At 38.9% G+C, this 22,627-nt stretch overlaps 1 protein-coding gene across 1 annotated transcript in view; it reads left to right on the top strand.

The window, feature by feature from the left end:
- The window catches only part of HS3ST3A1 (heparan sulfate-glucosamine 3-sulfotransferase 3A1), an 89,725-nt gene extending 70,348 nt beyond the window's left edge, over positions 1-19,377 (top strand). The window contains exon 2 of the mRNA XM_070561136.1: positions 18,449-19,377. Within this exon, the coding sequence (XP_070417237.1) occupies positions 18,449-19,070 (622 nt within the window). The 3' untranslated portion in view covers positions 19,071-19,377. The remainder of the gene's footprint in view (positions 1-18,448) is intronic.
- The last annotated feature ends 3,250 nt before the right edge of the window (positions 19,378-22,627 follow it).

Below are 22,627 nucleotides of genomic sequence, written 5' to 3'. Positions count from 1 at the left end.
ATTCCTCTGAATGTAATAATACTTCCATTATAGTAATTCCCCCATTGAAATACATTGCTGTTATGTCTTTCTGTCAAGATGGTAAACTTTATGAGACCAGGAACATTGTCTTTTTATCTTTGTAGTTGCATTTTCTAATAGAGTGCTTGGCCAAAGTAGGCACTCAATAAATGTTTGCTAATAAAAATCTTACACTAGAGGTCAAACCTAAAAGTAGCCATATAATAACAGTTTAATAAATATTTATTTGTTCATTCATTCTATAAATATTTATTGAATATGTACAGTGAATTGGATATGTTTGAAATGAGAGGATAGGGAGAAAGTGAATGTGCCTTCTTGAAATGAGATGGTGTTTTTAGAGAGTCTGATGAAATTCCAGACTTGTTACTCAGAAAAATGCATATATGCTCACATTCACATTTTTACATACATTTACAGTAAGTTCACTGCTTCCTGATACTCGTTCTTGGAGCATAGGTTAAAAACCTCTGCCTCCAGTTGATAAGAACATGGCTCTATGTCAGACTTAGCTACAAGAAGGACAGATTTTAGAGACTTAAAGTTAGACCATCCGTCGTGACCCACCCATCATAGTCCTTCATTCCTGAATCATTACAAGTGTGCAAGTGACCAGAGCATGGATTCTGTCAAATCTATATCTTTACCTATATTTTAGTAGTCTTCCCTGCCTCTAAAATATTTTTGAGACTCACATATTATTTTAGGCTACTGATAATTAAATATATACAAATAGCAAATCTACCGCAAATATGTCTCATGACTCATTTGACTTTACTTAACCATAATTCCTCGTAAATACATAGATCTATTTGATTTATTGGAAGACAGAGAGTTTCAAAAAAATCGCTGGATAGAAAATACGATTTCTACATCTTAGAAAACATTTTAAGGTATATTTAGATTAAATGAAACATCATATCCCATTCGGTGTAGTAGCAAAAATAGAAACTATCTAGGAATAATATCAACAAGGTGTACGCACTGCCTGCCTGTAAAAAACTTTACTGTGGATTTGTGACTAGTGGCTACGCAGAGTTCTTAGAAATGGTGCTAAAATCATAATCCATGAAATAAATGGATAAATTGAACTTCATCAAAATTAAATTAAAGACTTTTGCTCAGCTAAAGATACTATTAAAGATAAACACTGCATGATTTCACTTACATATGGAATCTAAAAAAAAAAGAAGTCAAATTCATAAAACAGAAAGTAGAAAAGTGGTTACCAGGAGCTAGGGAGTCAAGAAAATAGGGTGAGGTTAGTAAAAGGGTACAAACTCTTAATTATAAGATGAGTAAGTTCTGAGGATCTAATGTATGACATGGTGACTATATTTGATAACACTATATTGTACAACTGAAATTTGCTAAGAGCGTAGAACTTAAATGTTCTCACCAAAAAAATGAAAAGTACTGCAAAAAACCCCTCAAAAATTAATTATTACAGTTCAGTCTAGCAATCATTAAAAAAAAATAATGGGGCCCCATGGCATAGTGATTAGGTTCAGTGTACTCCACTTTGGTGGCCGGGGTTCACGGGTTCAGATCCTGGGCACAAATCTACACCACTTGTCAGCCATGCTGTGGTAGCATCTCACATATAAAGTGTAGGAAAATTGACACAGGTGTTAGCTCAGGGCAAAACTTTCTCAAGCAAAAAAGATTAGCTCAGGGCTAATCTTACTCAGCAAAAAAAAAAGGGGGGGGGATAAAAAGACAAACTATAGACTGGGAAAATATTTCCGAATCCTGTATCCAACAAAGACCTTCCAGTTAGAATATATAAAGAACTGTCAAACTCCACAGTAAGAAAATAACTCAAAAAATGGGCAAAAGGCTTTAACAAACATTTCAACAAAGAGTCAATTAAGCAAATGAAAAGACATTCAATATCATTAGCCATTAGGAAAATGTAAATTAAAACCCCTGTGAGATACTACCACATAGCTATTAGAAAGGCTAAATTTGTAAAAAAAACAAACCTGACAATGCCAACTGCTGACAAGGATTGGAGCAAATGGGACCCTCATACATTGCTTTGGTATAGCCACTCCTTAGAGTCGTTTGGCCATTTCTTATGAAGTTAAATATATACTTTTAAACGGCCCAGCAATTCCACTCCTTGCTTTTTACCTGAGAGAAAAATTTACATTTGCACAAGAATCTGTACCAAATGTTTACAGCAGTTCAATTCACACTTGTAGAAAACTAGAACCATCTCAGCTGTCCTCCAGCATGTGAATGGATAAACAAACTGTGGTATATCCATACAATGGAATACTACTCAGCAAGGAAAAGGAACAAAGTATTGCATGCAACAGCTTGAATGGATCTCAAAGGCATTATGCTGAGTGAAATAAACTGTCTCAAAAGATTATATATTATATGATTCTATTTATAGGATATTCTCAAAAAGACAAAACTATCGTGACAGAGAACAGATCAATGTTTGCCAGGAGTTAGGGGTGAAAGGAGGGTAAGACTATAAAGTGATAGCACTATATTGGAGTGATGGAGCTGTTTTACATTCTGATTATAGTCGTGGTTACACAAATCTAGATATATATTGAATTTCATAAAATTGTACTCCAAAAAAGTCAATTCTACTATGTGTTAATTTAAATAGAAAATAAAATAAAAGGTTTACTGAGGAATGCAAAAGAAAATCTGTATAAATGAAAGCCCTATCATCTTCCTAGATTGACAGACGACATTCTTCCTAAATTAGTCCTTATGTTTTATGAAACCCCAGTTCCAAAGGAAGGGAGAAGGAGTAGAGGATGTGGTGAGAATATTTTATAATTTTTTAGTCCATTTGGAAGAAAATATATCCAATAAAAAAATATTGAAGAATTGGGGCTGGCCCCGTGGCCGAGTGGTTAAGTTCGCACGCTCCGCTGCAGGCGGCCCAGTGTTTCGTTGGTTCGAATCCTGGGTGCGGACATGGCACTGCTCATTAAACCACGCTGAGGCAGCGTCCCACATGCCACAACTAGAAGGACCCACAACGAAAAATATACAACTATGCACTGGGAGGCTTTGGGGAGAAAAAGTAAAAAATAAAATCTTTAAAAAAAAAAAATATTGAAGAATAGAGTAGACAGACAGTTTCATGTTAGATTTGAAACATATCATAAAAGTACCATAAGTAAAAGAGTGCTCTACTGGTGCCAAAATAAACATCGGACAGTATAAAAACTTAATACACAAAATGACAGCTACACAGGAATTTAGTATGTGAAGTAGATATATCAGTACTGGATAAAAAGACAGTTATCTGTCATTTTTTTAAGAGAAAAATATTTAGAATTCAACCTCAGCAATAATTTAAAATGAGTTTCAAAATGAATATAATTAAAATCAAAGATGGCTATTTATTTAATATTAAAGAAAGAAAAAAGAAAAAGAAAAGCCATAAAGAAAAAGATGGAAAGACTTCAAAACATTAAAAAAATAAAAAACATCATAAACAAAAAGGAAATGAGAAATGATAAACCAGAATATTTGCTACACGAAAGAAAAGGTATACATATAATTAACATAAGGAAAATGCGTAAAATCTAAGAAAAAAGGCATCCCAGTAGAAGATAAGCCAGAAAAAAAAAACATAACCAGGAAGTGTCTTTAAAAATCATATTCCTAGTAAATATCTGGGAAAATGCTCACTAGTTTAAAACGTAAGTATTAAAATATTGAAAAATCATTTTCCTATGTTCTGGCAGTAATTGTGCAATATTATAATCTGCAATATTAATAAGTCCATGAGAAAACATACACTTTAATATACTGAAATACAACTAAGATATTTAACATATTAAAATTCAAAGACACAATTTAATAGAAGGCAGGTTTGCAATACAATTGAAAAACCTTTAAAATATACATGCCTGCCTTTCCACTTCAAGGAAATAATTAAACATGTGAATGAAAATGTGTACCTTTGTAACAATAATGTACAACTGAAATCTTACAAGGTTGTAATCTATCATAACATTAATAAAAAAAAAATGTGTACCTTTGGAAACAACCTAAGCATCCAACAATTAGGGATTCACTAAACGCTTTATGGCAGTTCATATAATGGGATACTGCACAGTCATTTAAAATGAAGTCGATGCTTATTTTACATTAGGAATGATTTTTCCTATTTATTCCTAAGTGCAAAAGCAGTTTAAAATGGCGTATGTACAAAATGGTCTCGTTTTTTAAATAAGTTATAAAGATTGCGTAGAGTAGTCTGGAAGGATATATTCTAAAATGCTACATCTGCATGATGGGTGGGTGATTTTACTTTTTAGAATTTTGTGCTTCTCTGAATTTTCTAGTTTTTCTAAAACGAACCTCTTTTACTTGTGCAGTTTTTAAATTTCTTGAAAATCTAATTTAACAAAATCTGTTTGGAAAGCAGCTCCTTTCTGCGTGGTCTCACCCTTGAGCCTATGGGCATTTATTTTCCTTGGCTGAAGGAAGACGACTCTTCAGGCCCACCCTTAGCACTGTCAGGTCCCTGAACATGAGTACAAATGGAGACCCATATCCCATATGCCTAAACGTTTAAAAACTGATAAATCAAGCTAATAAACTGTTAGAGGAAATATATTCTATTCTCCTATTTTGACAAATATTCCTTCATAACAAGAAAACAGAAAAATATATTTAAATCTATTGTTTTTATAGGTCTGGAAGTTTTGGCAAAATTCCAAAGATGACTCGATTTGATTGTTATTGCTCAGCTGGGATTCTGTTGACGGGCCAGCAATGTTTGCATGAGTAATAAAATGAAGACATACACAAATCATGAAGCATTATATCCTTATGCAATACGGTTCATTTTTCATGCTTAATTTCAGCAAAATACCAATTATGTTACAATCAGAATTTTTATATTAATTTTCTCCTATTGACAATTATGATCTAAAGCGGAGGTGGGCAAACATTTTCTGAAAAAGTCAAGGTAATAAATCTTTCGGACTTTGTAGGCCATGTGATCTTTGTCACAACTGCGCAACTCTGCTGTTGAGGTTCAAATGCGGTCACAGGTGGACATGGCAATGTGTCTATGAAACTTTACTTACAAAAATAGTTAGATTTGACCTGTAGGCGAGAGGTTGGAGATCCTTGATCTAAAGGATTTTTAAAGGGCAAATGTTCAAATTTGGATATATGTCGATCCAAAATATAAATTTAAGAGTAAAATTGGAAATGATTTTCCTGTTTTAAGTTAATTTTCTTCTAAAGTATTCCAAGTTGTCTATCAAAATCCAAAAACAAAATGTAAATTATAATTTTTAAATATCAAAATTTAAAATCAAAATTAAAGTTGACTTTATATTAATTTTTTAACATTGTAATTCAATCTCATTAAACATTTTCATAAAATTAGAACTGTTTTCCATTCTAGTTTTCAATGTCCATCTAGTTGCCCAGGGAAAGAACTCAGTATCATGCGTCACCTGTTTCATGTAGACCTACATATTGGCAAGTTTTCGAGTAGCATCATTTACTTAATAATGCAGAATGACTCTCCTCCTCCATGTGCCACTGTTGTGAGTACCATGCTGATGTGTGAGGACCTCCAGAACCGTGAACTGGAATAGGAGGAGAAGCAAAGAAATGAGCACTCAGTAATACTAGCAAATGATGCTTTTATATCAAGAAGCTATTTCATGCCGTCTGATATGAAGCGCTTGATAAGTCACTCGCCTTTTCTCTGAGCTAACTACTTCCCTCGCTCAGACCTTCCCCAAACCAGACGCAATGTCCATCTCCACTGTCAGCAGCAACACAAACCTATGTATGTTCTCCACATTGAGACCTGTTGTTTTGAAGACACAGGGTGAGAGGTGTGGAGAAACATTCCCCTGGGACCTGAGCAGTGTTAGGCATGAGAGTGGATTTTTAGGGCTGTGGGTTGCCGTGTGCCAGCACTTGAGTAACAGTGTCCTTAATAAATCTGTGTATGTGATATGTGGGACTTTATTCATCCTGGGTCTTTGAGCTGGGTCGCTTCTTGTCTAAGGGCACTGCTGATGCTTTTCACCTGTGTCCCACCTGGAGCGATGGTTTTCTCCTTCCTGGTGGCTTGTATTATAGCTCCACTGCTGGGCTGTGTGCAGTGGACGCTCGTTGATTGCTTTAGTCTGCATGCCTCGTTTCATGATGATGTCATTCTTTTGGAGGTTTGTTTTATGTCATAAGAGTGAGATTATTTTGGAAGTTCTGTTAGTAAGACAGAATGTGTATCGTTTTCTACTGTTCAAAACCAGGGAGGCTGATGACAGGGTACTGATGGCAAGTTTTGGAAAGAATATCCAGGCAGTGCAAGGCCCCGGACCAAGCAAAATCATGGTTTCACATCAGTTTTCCTGTTTTAAACTTAAAAGACATATTGATTTAGCACCTACTCTGTGTCCAGAACCTAACAAACAGAAAAAAAAAAATCAAAGAAATTAAAACAAACAAAAAGCCCACCACTGTCAAAATGTAACAAAGAACCTTTCCAAAATTTCAGGTTTTTCTTCATCGTGCCCTCCGCACGTCTCTCTCTCTCTCTCAGCTTCCCCACTCTCCTGAAATTGTCGATTTCCAGGCAAGGAAAGCACATTTCCTCCCTTATCTCCAGCAGCACACATGCAAAGACCTGATAATTCCAGGCTGATGAGAGAGCCGTGCTCTGAAGCAGCTGTCCGCAGTAGCACAAAGCTGATAGCACAGCTCTCAAACTCATCATTTATAAAGCTCCTGTCAGGAGCCGAGGCAGGGGGTTGCTGTGGCTGCCAACACAGAGCTGGGAGAGGCCTACCCTTGGCCCTTGCTCTGCCCACTTTGATCAGGAATTCCATATTCCCCTTCTTGATGGTTGGTCTTATAACATGGTTAAAAGTGCCAGGTAGGATGAAGAAATAACAATTCTCCCTTTAATCAGGGCTCCTGTGTAATTTAGCTTTCCTGCTGGAGAAGCTCTGCAAAGGAATCTGCCCTCCACGGGTGGACTTTACTTTTCAGGGATTTGAAACTTCAGCATGCTCAAACCCTGTGCATATTATATTTCTAGAATGGGGGAAGGATGCTATGTCATAGAAAGAATGGTGAACTAAGGGTCAGGAGACCAGCATCTAAGCCAAGCTTTGTGTCCATGGGGCTGCATCACTTCTCAGACCTTTCCACATCTGTGAGACGTAGGGGCTGGAGCAGAGTTGTCGAAGGTCCCTCTCAGGTCCAGCATGCAGTGGTGCTCCGCTTAGGAGACACAGTCCTCTCCTTTCCCTTCTCCAGCACATTCTTCTCTTTTTTTTCCCCACCTTCTTGATCGCTTCCTCTCTGTCTCTCTGTAATCAGTCTCTCTCTCCCTCTGTCTCTCTCTGTCTCTCTCATTCACACACACACACTTCAAAGGGTTTGTAAATATTTATCAGGCTTTAGATCCTGACTAATTTAATTGTAGTTTATCTCCACTATATATAATCATTTTTATAACTAGATTTAGGATCATTCTGTAGGAATTATTTCTATTCTAACTGACTTCAGATGTTCTCTCAGTTTTTTCTACACTGGCTGCTTTATTCTTGAGCTTTTAATTTGGCCCTATCTGTCGTTCAACTGAAATGAAACTTCAAGTTTGATTTTTTTCTCATGGTTACCTAGACACTAAGCTTTTTGAATCATTGCATATCTGCAAAAGTCATTTTGATACGACTTCAAATGACATACAACTTAGCTGAGTGTAAAGGTCTTTTTCCCTTTAATCTTTTACCTTGAGCACTTATTACTGAAGTCTCAGGCCGAGCCCCCACTCCCCACGGTTTGTTGGTAACCTAGTTATTGTGTTTACTTTTCATTTTGAATGCCTATGAAATTCTTTATTCTCAAACTCTAAAAGTTTGCTAATATTTTTCAAAGTGTGGATCTTCATTTACCAGGGCTGGAAGTAGAGTGGCGCACCGGTAGCATGTAAGATGCAAAATTTAAGGTGAAGCTCCCTGTCAGGGCGGTGAAAGTGCTGAGTTCTGCACACAGGGACAGAAGAATAATTGTCACTCTTTAGTTTTTGCATGAAGAATGTCTTAAGTCCAGAGACAGACTCACGGTGGAGAAGTAAGACATGTTCTTGTCTTTTTCCAGGTGATTTCTTAGGCTCTGATTGTCTTATAGATTCTGACGTTATTAGGTTGTCTGTGAACTTAGTTTTTAAGATTGTTACGTTGACTTTTTTTTCTGGATAGTCTTTGATATTTTGATAGGACATTGTGAGAAGCATACCAGTTCCTGAGAGCCAGACACCATTTAAAGCAGAGTTTAAGATAATGTACTCAGAGTTAGAAATGATATTTTAAATCTTATAAATACTTGAATTCCCCAGTGAAGTAATCTCAGAAGGAGAAATTCAGAGGGTGATGCAATGAGCCTTGTAAGATATTAGTGTATTTTTGTATTTCCTAGAAGTCAATGGGTGAAATAATTTGTGGGATTACTTGGGAAATTCTAAGGTCCTACACAAACATAAAGGATTATTGCGTGAATTGATGATCCTAGATAACTCTTGCCCCTCCACCTTCAGGACTGCTCTGCTCTCTGACCTGGATACAGACAGATTTTCTACCCTTTCATGAGGATCCCCAAAATTACCAGCCAAGAATCCTTGACTTTTCTCGCCTCCCCTGGACTCCCAAGAAATGTCAGTCGTGTCGCTTTCTTGAAATAAGCTTTTTTGCCTTTGTCATAAAGCCTGGTGGGAATAAGCACCATCTAGTTCTCTTTCTTTGCCTGACTGTTCAGTTCTAGAAGGAGTCCACTGCCGCCATCCCTGGGAAATGCACCAGGCTTTAAGCTTGTTGTTGACGTATCTTGACGACAGTTTGGATATTCGAATTGCACATCTAGATTCGGTCAGCGTGGGAGCCAGTTCAAAAACATAAGGCTTCCTCTTCTACAGAAGCCAACTCAAACAACAACTAAAAAGAGTTTTCTTTCCAGCTTTACAAGTCACGTTTTGAGTGGGGTCCCACATGACAACAGCAGGAAAAGCAATATTGATGCGATTGGGGCTTGGCCCGGGGATGGCAGGCTGACAGCACTGGGGGCCCACGGCAGCTTCCTCTGCTCCAGACTCACGCCATCTGGGACCCACGGGAATTACCTTCAGACCGTGGCCATGAAAAGAGCATGTTTTTCCTAGAATTTTCTGCTGCCAGAGGCTTCCAAAAACAGACACATGGTTCTGTTTGGTTGTATAGACTAAAAAATTCTACGTGTATGTGCGCCAGATTTATTTGTTCCTCAAGGTAAACTACCTCTGCAGTACAATTCAGAGACTTTCCCTGGCAGCGTGTTCTTCATTGCAGAAGAAAGCCTTTGAAAACATGCTGTGTGTTTTACCTGTTTGCCAAATTCCAGACAGAATGACTTGTACTGTAATACGCACATGTTTTGGCAGGATGTCAAAGATAGCCACCAACAACAATGCTGTTGCCTGGGTGTTCGGGGAGGTTGAAAGAATATGTACTTTAGACCTGAGTGGACCTGGATTTTCATTCTCTCCCTCCCCTCAAGACACTCATTACTGTGTCTCTTTGGACAAGTCATATTACCTCTCTGAACCTATTTCCTCATCTGCGAAATTAGGCTAATAATTCTACTTTCCACTGTTGTTATGAGATGCAAGAAATAATACATCAGATCTTGGCCTATGCTAAATGCTTCCTAAGTGTTCACTTGCTTCTGTCTTCATCATGTTCTTCCTAAGACACCTGAACTTGAATTTTTGGCTGCCCTGCATCTGTTATTTTTGACAGAGTCCTATCCGTGAACTTCACGTCCTAGCAGTGACATCTCTTTTTGATGTTTCAGGCACAGAGGAAGCGTGGGACAAAGAAGGGTCTCCTTAGTCACTGGCTTATTGAATGTGGTAAGACCACTCAACTCCTGGGCTCCCTGGTCTTTCTGCTGCCTCCAAGCACTAGGGAAACCCCCAAGGGAGGCGTCACTGGGAACGGTCTCGGCACTCTCCCTTAGCATCAGTTATTTGAGCTGCGTCTTTCAGACCTCATTGGTGTTGAAGTCAGTTCTGTTGATGCAGAGCTGCCTTGCCTAATGAGTGACACAAATCTTTTGATTTGATTGGTAGATGCACACTTCAGAACAGAGCAGGTGAGGCTGTGCAGAGCTTTCAATTGACAGATTAATGATGAATTGAAGTCCTGCACCATCCAGGGAATCTTAGAGGTGGGAATGTCTTAGAGACACAGGGGACAATAGTCTTATTTTGCTTATGAAGACACCAAGGCCCTAGAGAGCTAAAGTGATTTGCTCCAGATCACACAGCTTATTAACAGAAGAACCGAGGCTGAATCCACATTTCTATTCCTAGTTTTGAGTTTTCTCTAAGACTGTGTTGTCTTCATGGAGACACGTGGTCCATCTGTGCTGTATTTTAGAATAAACCAATAATGTTTTGTCTCCTTTTGAAATCCTAGGCAGAAATCCTAACTTTTAAAAATTATCTCCACCTCTATTGAAAGAGAAATTTACATTTTTTCCTTTCTTAGAGGAAGGGGGGGGGCCTACTTCTTTCTTCAAAATAACTGATGATTTTTTAAGTTAAATTTCTATCATTTTCCACTTTTAAAACTTTGGGATCTTCTTTGAAAACTGTGACTTTGTTCCCTTCATAAATCAGCTGTCCAGCCTCAGCAGTCCTCCCTTCAGTATCTCTCTTGCTCTCCCACCCCTGTCTTTACCACTCTCAGCCCCTAGTCCAGGTCGTCAGCTCCTCAAGCTTGGATTACACTGGAAGAGCCTCCTACAGCGTTTCACTAGCTGCACCCTTTCCTTGCTCCGTTCTAACTCGTGCACTGCCTCAGATTTCATTTATCACTGGCAGTGATCGTGCCGTCATCTGTTCAGTCTAATTTCATACAACTCTCCTAATTCAAGCAGACACACCCTTTCCTCTGTATTCAAATCAGAGTTTGGGTCTTTCAGGACCTTCACAGCTACCGGCTGGGTAACTGTCTCATGTTCTCGTGTTCTCCATCTGTCGAATTTGCTCCATCCAGGCCATCTTCTGTATATTCTTTTTCCATCCCCTTTCTCTGCTGACTTTCTTTAATCCAAAGTGACAGAAATAGCCTTGCACTAGACCTTGGGAGGACCATTCATCACCTTTCATATGCTAACTGTGGGAACTCACACATGCCACTCAGACTCTCTCAATCTCAGATCCTCATCAGAAAAATGGAGGAGCATAATACCTGCCTCATCTCTCCAATGGCTGCGTAAAGATTCAATGAGAAAGCAATTGCTGCAATGTTTTGCAAACATAATGCACTCTTCAGATATCTCTCTACTCGGGTCCCCACTCTAGAGACACATCCCCTGAACACCACTGGGCTTATAGCACCGTGTGATTCACTGGCCCCGTGTGGGACAGAGGCTAGGCAGCTCCTGTTCTGATATCTTACCTAGGGCAAAGGGGAAGGAGTCACTGAGAGGACTACTGATTCCTGGGTATGGGCGCTCAACTCCTTTTCTGTTATGATCTGAATTTCATACATATGTATGCGTATATATGTTTATATCATCAAAAATAGAAGGATATATATGTGTATATATCCTCCTTTTTTTGTTGGATTTCCGGGTAGCTTGCATTTTGTCTATTATGGTTCAATATGAACATTCAGGAACATGTCCTTTGGTGAACATATATACAATTTCTATTGAGTATAGTCCTGGGAATGAAATTGCTGGGCCATAATGTATGCACATAATCAGTTTGGTAGATAGTGCCAAAACATTTTCTAAAGTCGCTATGTCAATTTACACTCAGACCAACAGAGAGGCAATTTTTCCACATCCTCGCCCACACTTGGGATTCTCTGTGGTTTTCATTCTAGCCATTCACGTGGGTGTGTCATTGTATGACAGTGTGTTTTAATTTGGATTTCCCTGATGACTAATGAAGTTCAGCACCTTTTCATGTGTTTATTGACCATTTGGATTCAGTTTTTGTATGCACTGTCTACTCAAGTCTTTCACCCATTTTCCTTTTATGCTATCTGGTTTTTTTTAGCTTATTGATTTATAGGAACTCTTTTTATATTATGGATAGGATTCTTTTATCAGATATATGTATTTTAAATATTTTCTCCCATTCTGAGGCTTGCCTTTCTACTCTCTTAATGGTATCATTTGATGAACCGAAGTTCTTATTTTGATGTAGCCCAATTCATTATTCTTTTCTTTATGCTTATTCCTTTAAGAAATTTAAGAGATCTTTGCTCCCCCTCAAAATCATTAAGATGTGCTCCTAGGTTTCCTTCCAAAAGTTTTATTATTTTGCCATCTGAAATTGATTCTTATACATGGTAAGAGATTAAAATTTCTCATTCCTTATGAAATGTGGAATGAATTGACCAAACACCATTTACTAAAAATACAATTTTTTTAGGAAGAAGTACTTCCAGAGAGGGCCAGTAGCAATTCCAGTGAGAGGGTGGGGGAGCAGGAAGACAATATGAAGGCAGGGGAATTGAGGAAAACTGGCCCCAGTGGATACAAAGTGTGAAGCATATGATGTGGGTTCCTTTTTTACACTTTCTTAAATGTCTTATATGCACAATGAGTATGTGTTGTCGAGTGCCATTGAGGGCTACCTCTGGGTGGTGCCCCTGACCATGGAAGCGGTGGTGCAGACAGTGCTAGAGCAGTGGCCGTTTTATCCCAAGGGAGGCCTTGCCTCTAGGCCTGTCAGTGGGGTGCTGTCATGGAAGCTGGTCTGTCCTATCAGCAGTGTGACAGTAGGAAAGCTTTCTGGGTCATCTTGGTACTCCTACCATAAACTACTTACTTGATTTAGGGCTTGAGTAGAAAAAAACAAACTCTTTAGCCAGTCTATCATGGTTCCTACACCCTAGACAGCATAGACAGCTACTCAAATAACTCTAGGCCTGTGGAGACTATTCCCAGTGTGACTTATCAGATCCAAATGAAATACCCAGGACGTCAAGGTGGCACACCTTTATGAATCAGACGGAAGTGTTACCAAACAGTTTACTTCTTGGCAAAACTATACCACATGGCATGGGAGGAAATTGATGCTCCTTAAAAAGTGACCTCATCTCTTTCACACTGTAATAAACCAGTCCTTCCAAAGAACTTGGCTTTGCCAGTTCATAGCTTTCAAACCAGGCATCCTCACTGTCTGAATGTCATACATATGGGGCCTCCAATGGACAGGTGTGTAGATGTCCCAGGAACGTACCAGAAGGTCTCTGATCTCCTCTGGACTCTAGACGGAATGGAGTTCTCCTGGCAGTCAGGAATCCTGAACACCAGGCATCAGTTTCTTAAGAGCAGTTCTTGGTATGTCCCCTATAGTCATGGTCATGTCAACACTCCATTCACTGCCCAGATTGCCCAAACCCTTGGCTTGATTTGTCTGGGGAGGTGAGTAAACTGAGATTAGAGAAGTTAAATGACTACCTCATGGCCACCCAGCTGGCAGTGGGCAGAGACCGACCACAAACTTCGTTTTCTAATTTAAGACGGCTCCGCAAAATCTCATAAATTATTATACTCCCCTTTGATCTAGCAAGAGGAAAGCAAAACCACAGCCTCCTTCAGTACCTTATGCTAATGTTTAATTATCTGCAAAGATAAAAAGACTCCTTTGTCTAATTAAATTCTATTGGTGCACTTGAGGCCCTTGTCCTCTTGGTGAGTTCTTTTTTAAATAAATTATGGTAAAATAGACATAACGTAAAATTTACCAGCCTAACTATTTATAGGTGGGCAGTTCAGTAGTTTTCGGTGCGTTTACATTGTTGAGCATTCACTCTCCAGAACCCTTTTCATCTCTCAAAACTAAAACTCTTTGCCATTAAACAACTCCCCGTTCCCCTCCTCTCAGCCTCTGGCAACCACCCTTCCACTTTCTGTCTCTATGAATTTGACTCCTCTGGGTACCTCATATAAGTGGAATCGAAGAGTATTTGTCCTTCTGTGACTGGCTTATTTCACTTAGCATCATGTCCTGCAGGTGCATCCAAGCATTAGTGTGTGTCAGAATTCCTTTCCTTTTTAAGGCTGAATAATATTCCACTGTGTGCATAGACCATATTTTGCTTATCCATTCATCCATCAATAGACACTTGGGTTGCTTCTACATTTTGGCTACTGTGAATTCTCACGGCAATCTTTAGGGAGAAAGTGCAAATTGCCTTATAATAATCCTTAATTTGCTTGTGGAATCCCTTTCTGTCCTTGTCCTTTTCAGGAGAAAAAAAAAGAAGCTTCTCTAATTTTTTTTATAATTCTAGTTTCTACCCATTTCCCCATCCCTATACCTACTGTAAATATCTCCAAATTCTTTTCACGGTTTAGAGGCAAGGTTGGAATGGCCTATTAGCCTGGAAATTAAGGCCTCCCAGAACTTAGTCCTCCCATGATCCAATTAGATTTCTCAATCCCCAGCCCAAGTTGTTCCATCATCAGGCAAACCTCATGTGTCTCCTCATTGCACACACCCTTCTACTCCCATAGGCTGTCTGGTATTTCTACAAAGCTTTCCTAATACTGGGATGGCTTTTTCACTGCCCGTCCAAGGCCCAAGCCCTCAGGTAAGGAAGGACGACTCCCAAATTCTCCTAAACACATCAAAATATGGTCTTCCAAATTATATGTGCATTTTGTTTTATGTGACAGATGAGCTCTTTTTTGAACACCAGAATTCAAACTGCAACAAGAAAATGAATAAAGATATGAAAAAGGAGATTACTATTTAAAGAATCCTGTGTGAGTCCTTGTACAAAGCCATGTACTTTACAATGCAAGCTTCGTTAGGATTTATTTAGACTATCACTTCTGCTGTTTTGAAAAAAGTACCTTGCAGGCAGCTTATACTTAACTCCCCATCCCCACCCCATGTAAACCAATCAGTTTTCCTCATCCTGTAGATGACAGTAATTAATGTGTTTTTCTTCTGAAATCCTATTTTAGCTGTTTCCTCTTCAAACTCCTCCTATTTTGGAGAGCTCTTTCCCCTACTTTATTGAGATAATTTAAAATGTGGTTTCTTTTTTCAGCGACGTTAATAGTATTTCCTCTGGCCCAGCACAGTCTGCAGCTCTAATCTCTGCTGAAAGGCTGCTGGGGATCTGTGCATCCCCAGAGACGGGGGAGAAGGGAGGCTGTGATTCCAACCAGCAGCTCTCGAGTGACGTACGCTATCTCTATTCCACTGGCCAAAGTATGAGGTCGAGTAGCCGGTAGTCGAGCTTACAGGAAAGGAGGCAGGAAGGCTGATTTCTTTTTTAATCAACAAATACTCCTTCTTATCACATCAGTGGTATTTGATGTTTGCTTTTAGAGTCCAAGACTTTTTCCACATGTTTAATCAAATTTCCTTCACTGAGATATTCCAACCATTTCTGGATAGATCCCCTGGCTCGTCTTATAAAAGTGTAACCTAAGCTTCCCAAGTAGGTTGGCCTAGCCAATTTCTGAGCTCCATGAAGGGAGTTACACGGTGAGGAAGTCTGTGAATTCCTGTCACACAGTGGCACCAGCCTTGCGTGGGCGGTAATGACAATTTCTGTCTCCCTTGTGTCAACGCCAAACTCTCTGGTCTTTGCTTAATTCAGGAGTATATTTAAGGAGTGGAGAATGGGACACATTAGAAGTTCTTTTGAAAAAGGGATTGTAGATCTCTTTTTTAAAAAAGGAACAGAAATCAGATACCTAATTATCATTTCCCCTTTCCAGAAAAAAGTAAAGATAACTTGACTGAGATATCAGAGTGCAAAAATGTGAGAAAAACTGCATCATTAAACTAAGCCAGGGTCAGTGGTTTACTACTACAAATGTTGGGGAATTTGTGCCAGATATAACGTAGCTAAGAAGAGGAATGTTTATGAACCAATTGATATGATGCCTGAGACAGATGCCAAAGTACAGTCATGGCCGCATAATGACGTTTCAGTCAACAACAAACCGCATATACGACAATGGTCCCATAAATTAGTACCATACAGCCCAGTGTGTAGTAGGCTAGACCATCTAGGTTTATGTAAGTCCACTCTACGATGTTCGCACAACAACGAAATCAGCTATCGATGCATTTCTCAGAACATATCCCCATTGTTAAGTGACATGTGACCATAATCCATTTGGGGTGGTCGGGGAATAGAAATGGAAGAGTTATGAATAGAAAGGTATGAAATAAAATTGGCCACCAATTACTAATTTCTGAAGCTGGGTGTAAGGTATATGAGATTTATGTTACAATTCTCTCTACTTTTGTGTATGTTTGGAATTTTTCGTAATATATAGTTAGCAAATAGTGTAGGGGGGACACAATTATAGGAAGTCAACAAAGGCAAACTCATCACACAAAGTACATTCTTTTATTACAAAGGAAAAATAGAAATTAATAATAAAATTATAACAAAAACAGCAAATCAGCCATTAGAATTCAAAATAAAAATAGAAGCAATCCTAGATAACACCTTGACCAAAAAGGAAATAAAACGTACAAAATGCAATTACTAAATATTTATGAAGTTATGACAAAGACAGCAGTACATGTCAAAACTTGTGAAATTTGACCAAGCCTGTACTTAAAGGGAAAATCTTGCCTCACAATGCTTTATTACTTGAAAAGAGAGATTGAAAGTAAATGAACTAAGCACTTAGTTAAATAAACTGGAAGAACGATAAAGCATAACTAGAAGATGAATAAATGGCGGGCATTAAAAAGCTAAAATGCAAATCAGTGAATGAAAAAAATGTAATCGAACCTGGAAAGCAGAAAGAAAGGCAGAAAAAAACAAAATTATGGTTGAGATTGGGGGTATAATTCCAACTACTCAACTGGGTGATTCTGAGAAAAAAATTGCACAAAATTGACCCAAGATGAGGCAGAGTATTTCAACTAAACAATAACCAGAGAAGAAACTGACAAGATAGTTGAAAATCCTGCTTCCTTTTCTACCCTCACCCCTGAAGCGCCAGTATGACTCTGTAGATGACTTCCATCAAATTTTTGAAGGAATAGAAAATTTTTTGGTACTTAAACTCCTCTAGGATATAGAAAAATACGAAACATTTCTCAACTCATTTTATTTGTGGAATAATTCATATTCTAACAATTGATTAAGCTATTGATCAAAAGAGAAACTGCAGCAACATCTCATATGAATGAAAAATCCAAAACAAAATAATGATGAATCCAATCCAGGAATGCATTAAAAGAATGACATACAATGATCAAATGAAGTTTGTTCCCGGAATAGAAGTGAATCCCATAAATTTATGTTTGATTTTTCTTATCAATGGAACAAAAGACAAAATACATTTAGTTATTCCAATAAATCCCCAAAATACATTTATTCTAACATTGATTTGAGCAAGATCTATTTCTTATAAAACTTGGAATTAGAAAAACAGTGCCTTAATATTAGAAAAATATATATATATAAATTTCATGTAAATAGTGCGTTTAATGACAGTACACTTCAGTTGGAAGAATGAAAAGGTTTTCTCTCTCCTGATCATCCTTTTTGACTGGCCTGAGACCTGTCAGTTCTCAGTAGGAGCCCATGCCTAAACTGGGTAGCAATGTCTGCTCCATCAAGACTCCAATGGGATATTTTTTTAGCATGATACAGTGAGTCTAACATTCATCAGGAAGAGCAAAAAGACAGGAATCATCAATAATGTTTTGACCAATAAAGAGTCAGAATTTACTTTGGTGTACATGAAAATATACTGTAATGATGATCACTTATCATGAGAATTAGGCCAATGTAGAGAGGAATCAAGATATTAGACTTCTATAATGATGGCTTTTCAAATTATTAGATAAAAGATGGGTTATTTAATAAGTCTTGTTACAGGAAAATTCAGGAATTATAAAAAGAAGTATTTTGCGTACTATGGTGTGATATTAAGTTAAATATAATTGCTTTGTTTATAAGAAAACCACAGAAAGGGCTCAGAGTATTTTAATCCCATCTCATAGCAGTATAATTGCATTTATTACAATATTCTAATTTGCCTAAAGAATCGGATCAAGGTTATTTTCTTACAGCATTGTGGGCTGATAATAAAAAATAAAAATTATATGGCGCTTATTCTGTGCCAGGCACTTTTCTAAGCTACTGAGGTATATTAACTCCTTTAATCATCACAACAACCGTATGAGATCGACATTATTTCCCATTAAACACAACAGGAACCAGAGGTGCAGAATGTTACTGCGACTTCTCCGGGGTCACACATCTAGTAAGTGGGAGAGTTGGGGTTGCGACTGAGGCAGCCTGGCTCCAGAATATACAGCACACTCCCTCTCCTTGCAGTGAGCTCTCTAGGTAAGGCAGGGGGAGTCGTTCATTTTTCAGGCTCTAACATGCCTTTTTGCTTTGCTCAGGGACCTGATGCCGAGAACCCTGGACGGGCAGATCACCATGGAGAAGACACCCAGTTACTTTGTCACCCGGGAAGCACCCGCGCGCATCTCGGCCATGTCTAAGGACACCAAGCTCATCGTGGTGGTGCGGGACCCGGTGACCAGAGCCATCTCGGACTACACGCAGACTCTCTCCAAGCGGCCCGACATCCCCACCTTCGAGAGCTTGACGTTCAAAAACAGAACTACGGGCGTCATCGACACGTCGTGGAGCGCCATCCAGATCGGCATCTACGCCAAGCACCTGGAGCACTGGCTGCGCCACTTCCCCATCGGCCAGATGCTCTTCGTGAGCGGCGAGCGGCTCATCAGCGACCCGGCCGGCGAGCTGGGCCGCGTGCAGGACTTCCTGGGCCTCAAGAGGATCATCACGGACAAGCACTTCTACTTCAACAAGACCAAGGGCTTCCCCTGCCTGAAGAAGGCCGAGGGCAGCAGCAAACCCCACTGCCTGGGCAAGACCAAGGGCAGGACCCACCCCGAGATCGACCGCGAGGTGGTGCAGAGGCTGCGCACCTTCTACCGGCCCTTCAACCTCAAGTTCTACCAGATGACCGGGCACGACTTTGGCTGGGACGGATAACAATATAATTTAAAAAGAAAAAAAAAATATGAAAATATAATATATTTTTTTACCAGTCGGTAGAGAAAAGACAGTTTAATATTTGTGCTGAAAATATCGGTTTCAGTATTTTTTTCAAAGTATGTTAAGAGATTGTCCTCACCTCTGCCCCCATCTTCATGTATAACCCACACCAAACATTTCGATAAACAAAAAATGAAAACTTCACTCATCTAAATACTTCCAATTTTCAGTTTTTATTTTACGTTTTATATATGCAATCATAAAGTGTGAGCATCAGTGGCCATTAAAACTTTTTTAAAACTCCTGAGGGTAAATCTTTTTCTTTTTTTTTTTAACAAGGCCCAGATAAAATTGCTATCTGTCCTTATGTTTTCCTCCTTTTAACTTTTTTCCCGTGCCATTTTTTTTAAATCATTACCCAATTAATAATGCTACACGTTTGCACCCACCTCGCAGTTATCAGTGTGCTTTCAAATAAAACATCTTTTTTTAATCCTTATACGACTATGTGGTGTGAGAACTGGTATATAGAGATTATTATCCCCGTTTCACAGATAAGGAAAGTGCGTCAGGGAGGTCCGATGACTTACTTTAAGGCCAGATGATGGACCCTGGACAGACCCCCAGCTTCTACTTGTTCCTTGTTTCATGACACTTTCTCCAGGGAGAATGGTGAATGAGACATCTGTACTTTTAGGAGTGGCTGGCTAGTTTGGGGATGATCTGAGATGGGACAGAGAAGGTTTCCTACTGCTTTCTAAGTTCCAGGCCAGCCTTCTGGACTCAGTCACATTACACGGTTGTGCTCAAGAAAACCACTCAGACCTGCACACATCTTCTAAGAGCCAGTCTTAGCCTTTAAAGTACCCTGAGACAGGAAATCAGCTTGACTGAAGTTGAGAGAAATTATTGGATTCTTGTGTGGAGAACACGATGGACACTCACACTAGGAACAGGGCCAGGGGTGGTAGGAGCATACTTTCCCTCCTATTTGTTGTTTTGACTGTCTATTTTTTTTGGTGAGGAAGAGCTAGCATCTGTTGCCAATTGTCCTCTTTTTGCTTGAGAAGGATTGTCTCTGAGCTTACATCTGTGCCAGTCTTCCTCTATTTGGTATGTGAGATCCCGCCACAGCATGGCTTGATGAGCAGTGTGTAGGTCTGCACCCAGGACCCAAACTTGGAAACCCCAGGCCGCCAAAGTGGAGCATGTGAACTTAACCACTACACCACTAGATCGGCCCCTTTTTCTCTTTTTTAACAAACAAAATCTGCTTCTCTTTGTTGCATCTCGTTTCTAACCTTGGAGCTAGTACTAAGAAAAAAATCAATAAACATATTTACAATGGCCTAATTTTTCACAGGTGGAGGACTGTCACTTTCCGCTTTATATTTTCTCCATTTCCTATTCATACCAATTATAACCCAATATTCATTAAAATTTGGAAAATATTCTAAGAAACGCAGATGTGGGTAAAATGGTGGTTTTTCCTTTTCTCCCATTTGTTTCTGCCCAGCACCCATTTATATAGCTCAAATAAATCAGTGGTTTATTAACAGTATTCCTTTACTCTCTGAGTGGGCATTAACAAGATTAGCATTAATGGGAATTAAATTGGTTTAGAGAGAAGCACATACGCATGAAATATATAAAACATTTGTAATTAGTCTGTCAGCAACATTTTATTAAACCCAAGAGGAAAATGTCTCCTATCTCATGGAAGTTTTCTACATCTGCCAAAATTTAAAGGACCAGACATTCTAGTATTCTAAAATAATGTTCTTTTTCTTCTCCAATGTTGTCAACAAAAGAAAGTAAAATTGTTTTAAAGTATGCAGTACAATTGTGCATTGGCCATAGGTGCTCTATCAGGTGAAGGAATTATTTCTTGAGCAGCCTAACACAGGATGAAAATGAAGGAAAAAAATCATTTAAATGTCTAGATAGTCCATGATTGCTCCAAATCTTTGGGTTTATGTATTAATATCCCATTTTCGGGAGTTAAGTAAACCCGGAATCCAGGTCCCCTTTTCCAGTTGATTTCCTTCCCTTCAGTGCCCTCAAGTCTCCAATGTGACAGCCTGTTTTTCTTCTACTTGAATCATTGCTACCAGCGACGAGACACTCATTTTAGCTCTTCTCATCTTTTCTCTTAACTCATTTTATTTGTGCTTCTGATTATTTTGTAAGTGTTTGCTTGGAATTATGCAAAAGTGGCTTGCACAAGGAAACAATTGCATCTAACAATCTGTATTCAGCAACCTTCATCTTTTCGTGTTAAGAAATAATAAAAACCGGAATTGAGTGCAAAGGACCTCTTCTTGTATGTAGATATGTTTTTGTTGTTCATATTATTTTAAAAATGAATGACCACACAGCACTTCAGGAAAACCTTCTAACTTCTAAGATTGCTTCAGAGTGTTGCAAGTTATAGATCTCAGTGAAAGATCTAGTCAGCATACTTTAAATATCCTCCCAAACAGGAATTTCCCGTTTCTGCCTCCACGTGGTACTTAGTCCTACTATGCATGGTCTTGGCCTCAGATTTCTTTTGTCCATTCAGCTACGCCAAATAAGATTTGAACATCTTAGCCATCCGTCCTCCCAGCTGTCTGCTCCTGCACCATGGCTATTGACCTCCTTAAGTCTTCTGAGAGATGGAGAATTATCTCTCCGGGAGACCAACCAGAGGGCTACAGCTTCATTCTGAGCACTTTGCTTTTGAGGTCACGTCTACAGTGTATAAATTCCCCAGATAACTTAATAACTTTTAAGAGAAATTAGTTTCATTCCAGTGACTGGAGATTAATAAGCTTCTAGAGAATGGATGTTTATTACTCTAGGAGTATTAATCCCACTCTAATTTTTTATTTTAAAGATCTCCAAAGTTATAACAAATCTCAATTGTAATCTGGATCAAATCCACATTTGGCACTTGAATCCTTTCTTTAGCTGGTTATGCCGGGGTTGAAAACATTGATGTGTCTATAAATTCTTTGTTGTTGTTGTTGTTGTTGTTGAGGAAGATTAGCCCTGAACTAACATCCGTTGCCAATCTTCCTCTCTCTCTTTTTTTTTTCTTGAGGAAGACTAGCCCTGAGCAAACATCTGTGCCAATCTTCTTCCACTTTACAGGTGAGTAGGCACCACAGCCTGGCTGATGAGTGGTGTAGGTCCTCACTCAGGTTCTGAATCCGCGAATATGGGCTGCCTAACTCAACCATTACACCATGAGGCTGGCCCCAGTGTCTATAAATTCTTAACTCTTGATTTTGCAGTTCTAAAGAGGATAAATGTCCCATAAACACATTTATCCCATTTTGTCAGCTGAGACCTGCCAAGTCTAAAAGATACCTAAAATTCAATGTGTGAATAATAAAAATGTCTGTAAAATAATAATACCTTATATTCACTTAGCAGATTATCCTTTCAAATGCATCATTTCACCATAAACCAACAGCAGCTCTCCGTTCTCATTTGTTCCACTCTACAGATGAAGAAACTAATACTTAAGACAGTGATTCCCAAGGAAAGATGATTTTGCATCCCAGGGC

The sequence above is a fragment of the Equus przewalskii genome, chromosome 10 (genome assembly GCF_037783145.1).
Source record: "Equus przewalskii isolate Varuska chromosome 10, EquPr2, whole genome shotgun sequence".
Taxonomy (NCBI): Eukaryota; Metazoa; Chordata; class Mammalia; order Perissodactyla; family Equidae; genus Equus; species Equus przewalskii.
This window is presented reverse-complemented; position numbering and strand designations above follow the sequence as displayed.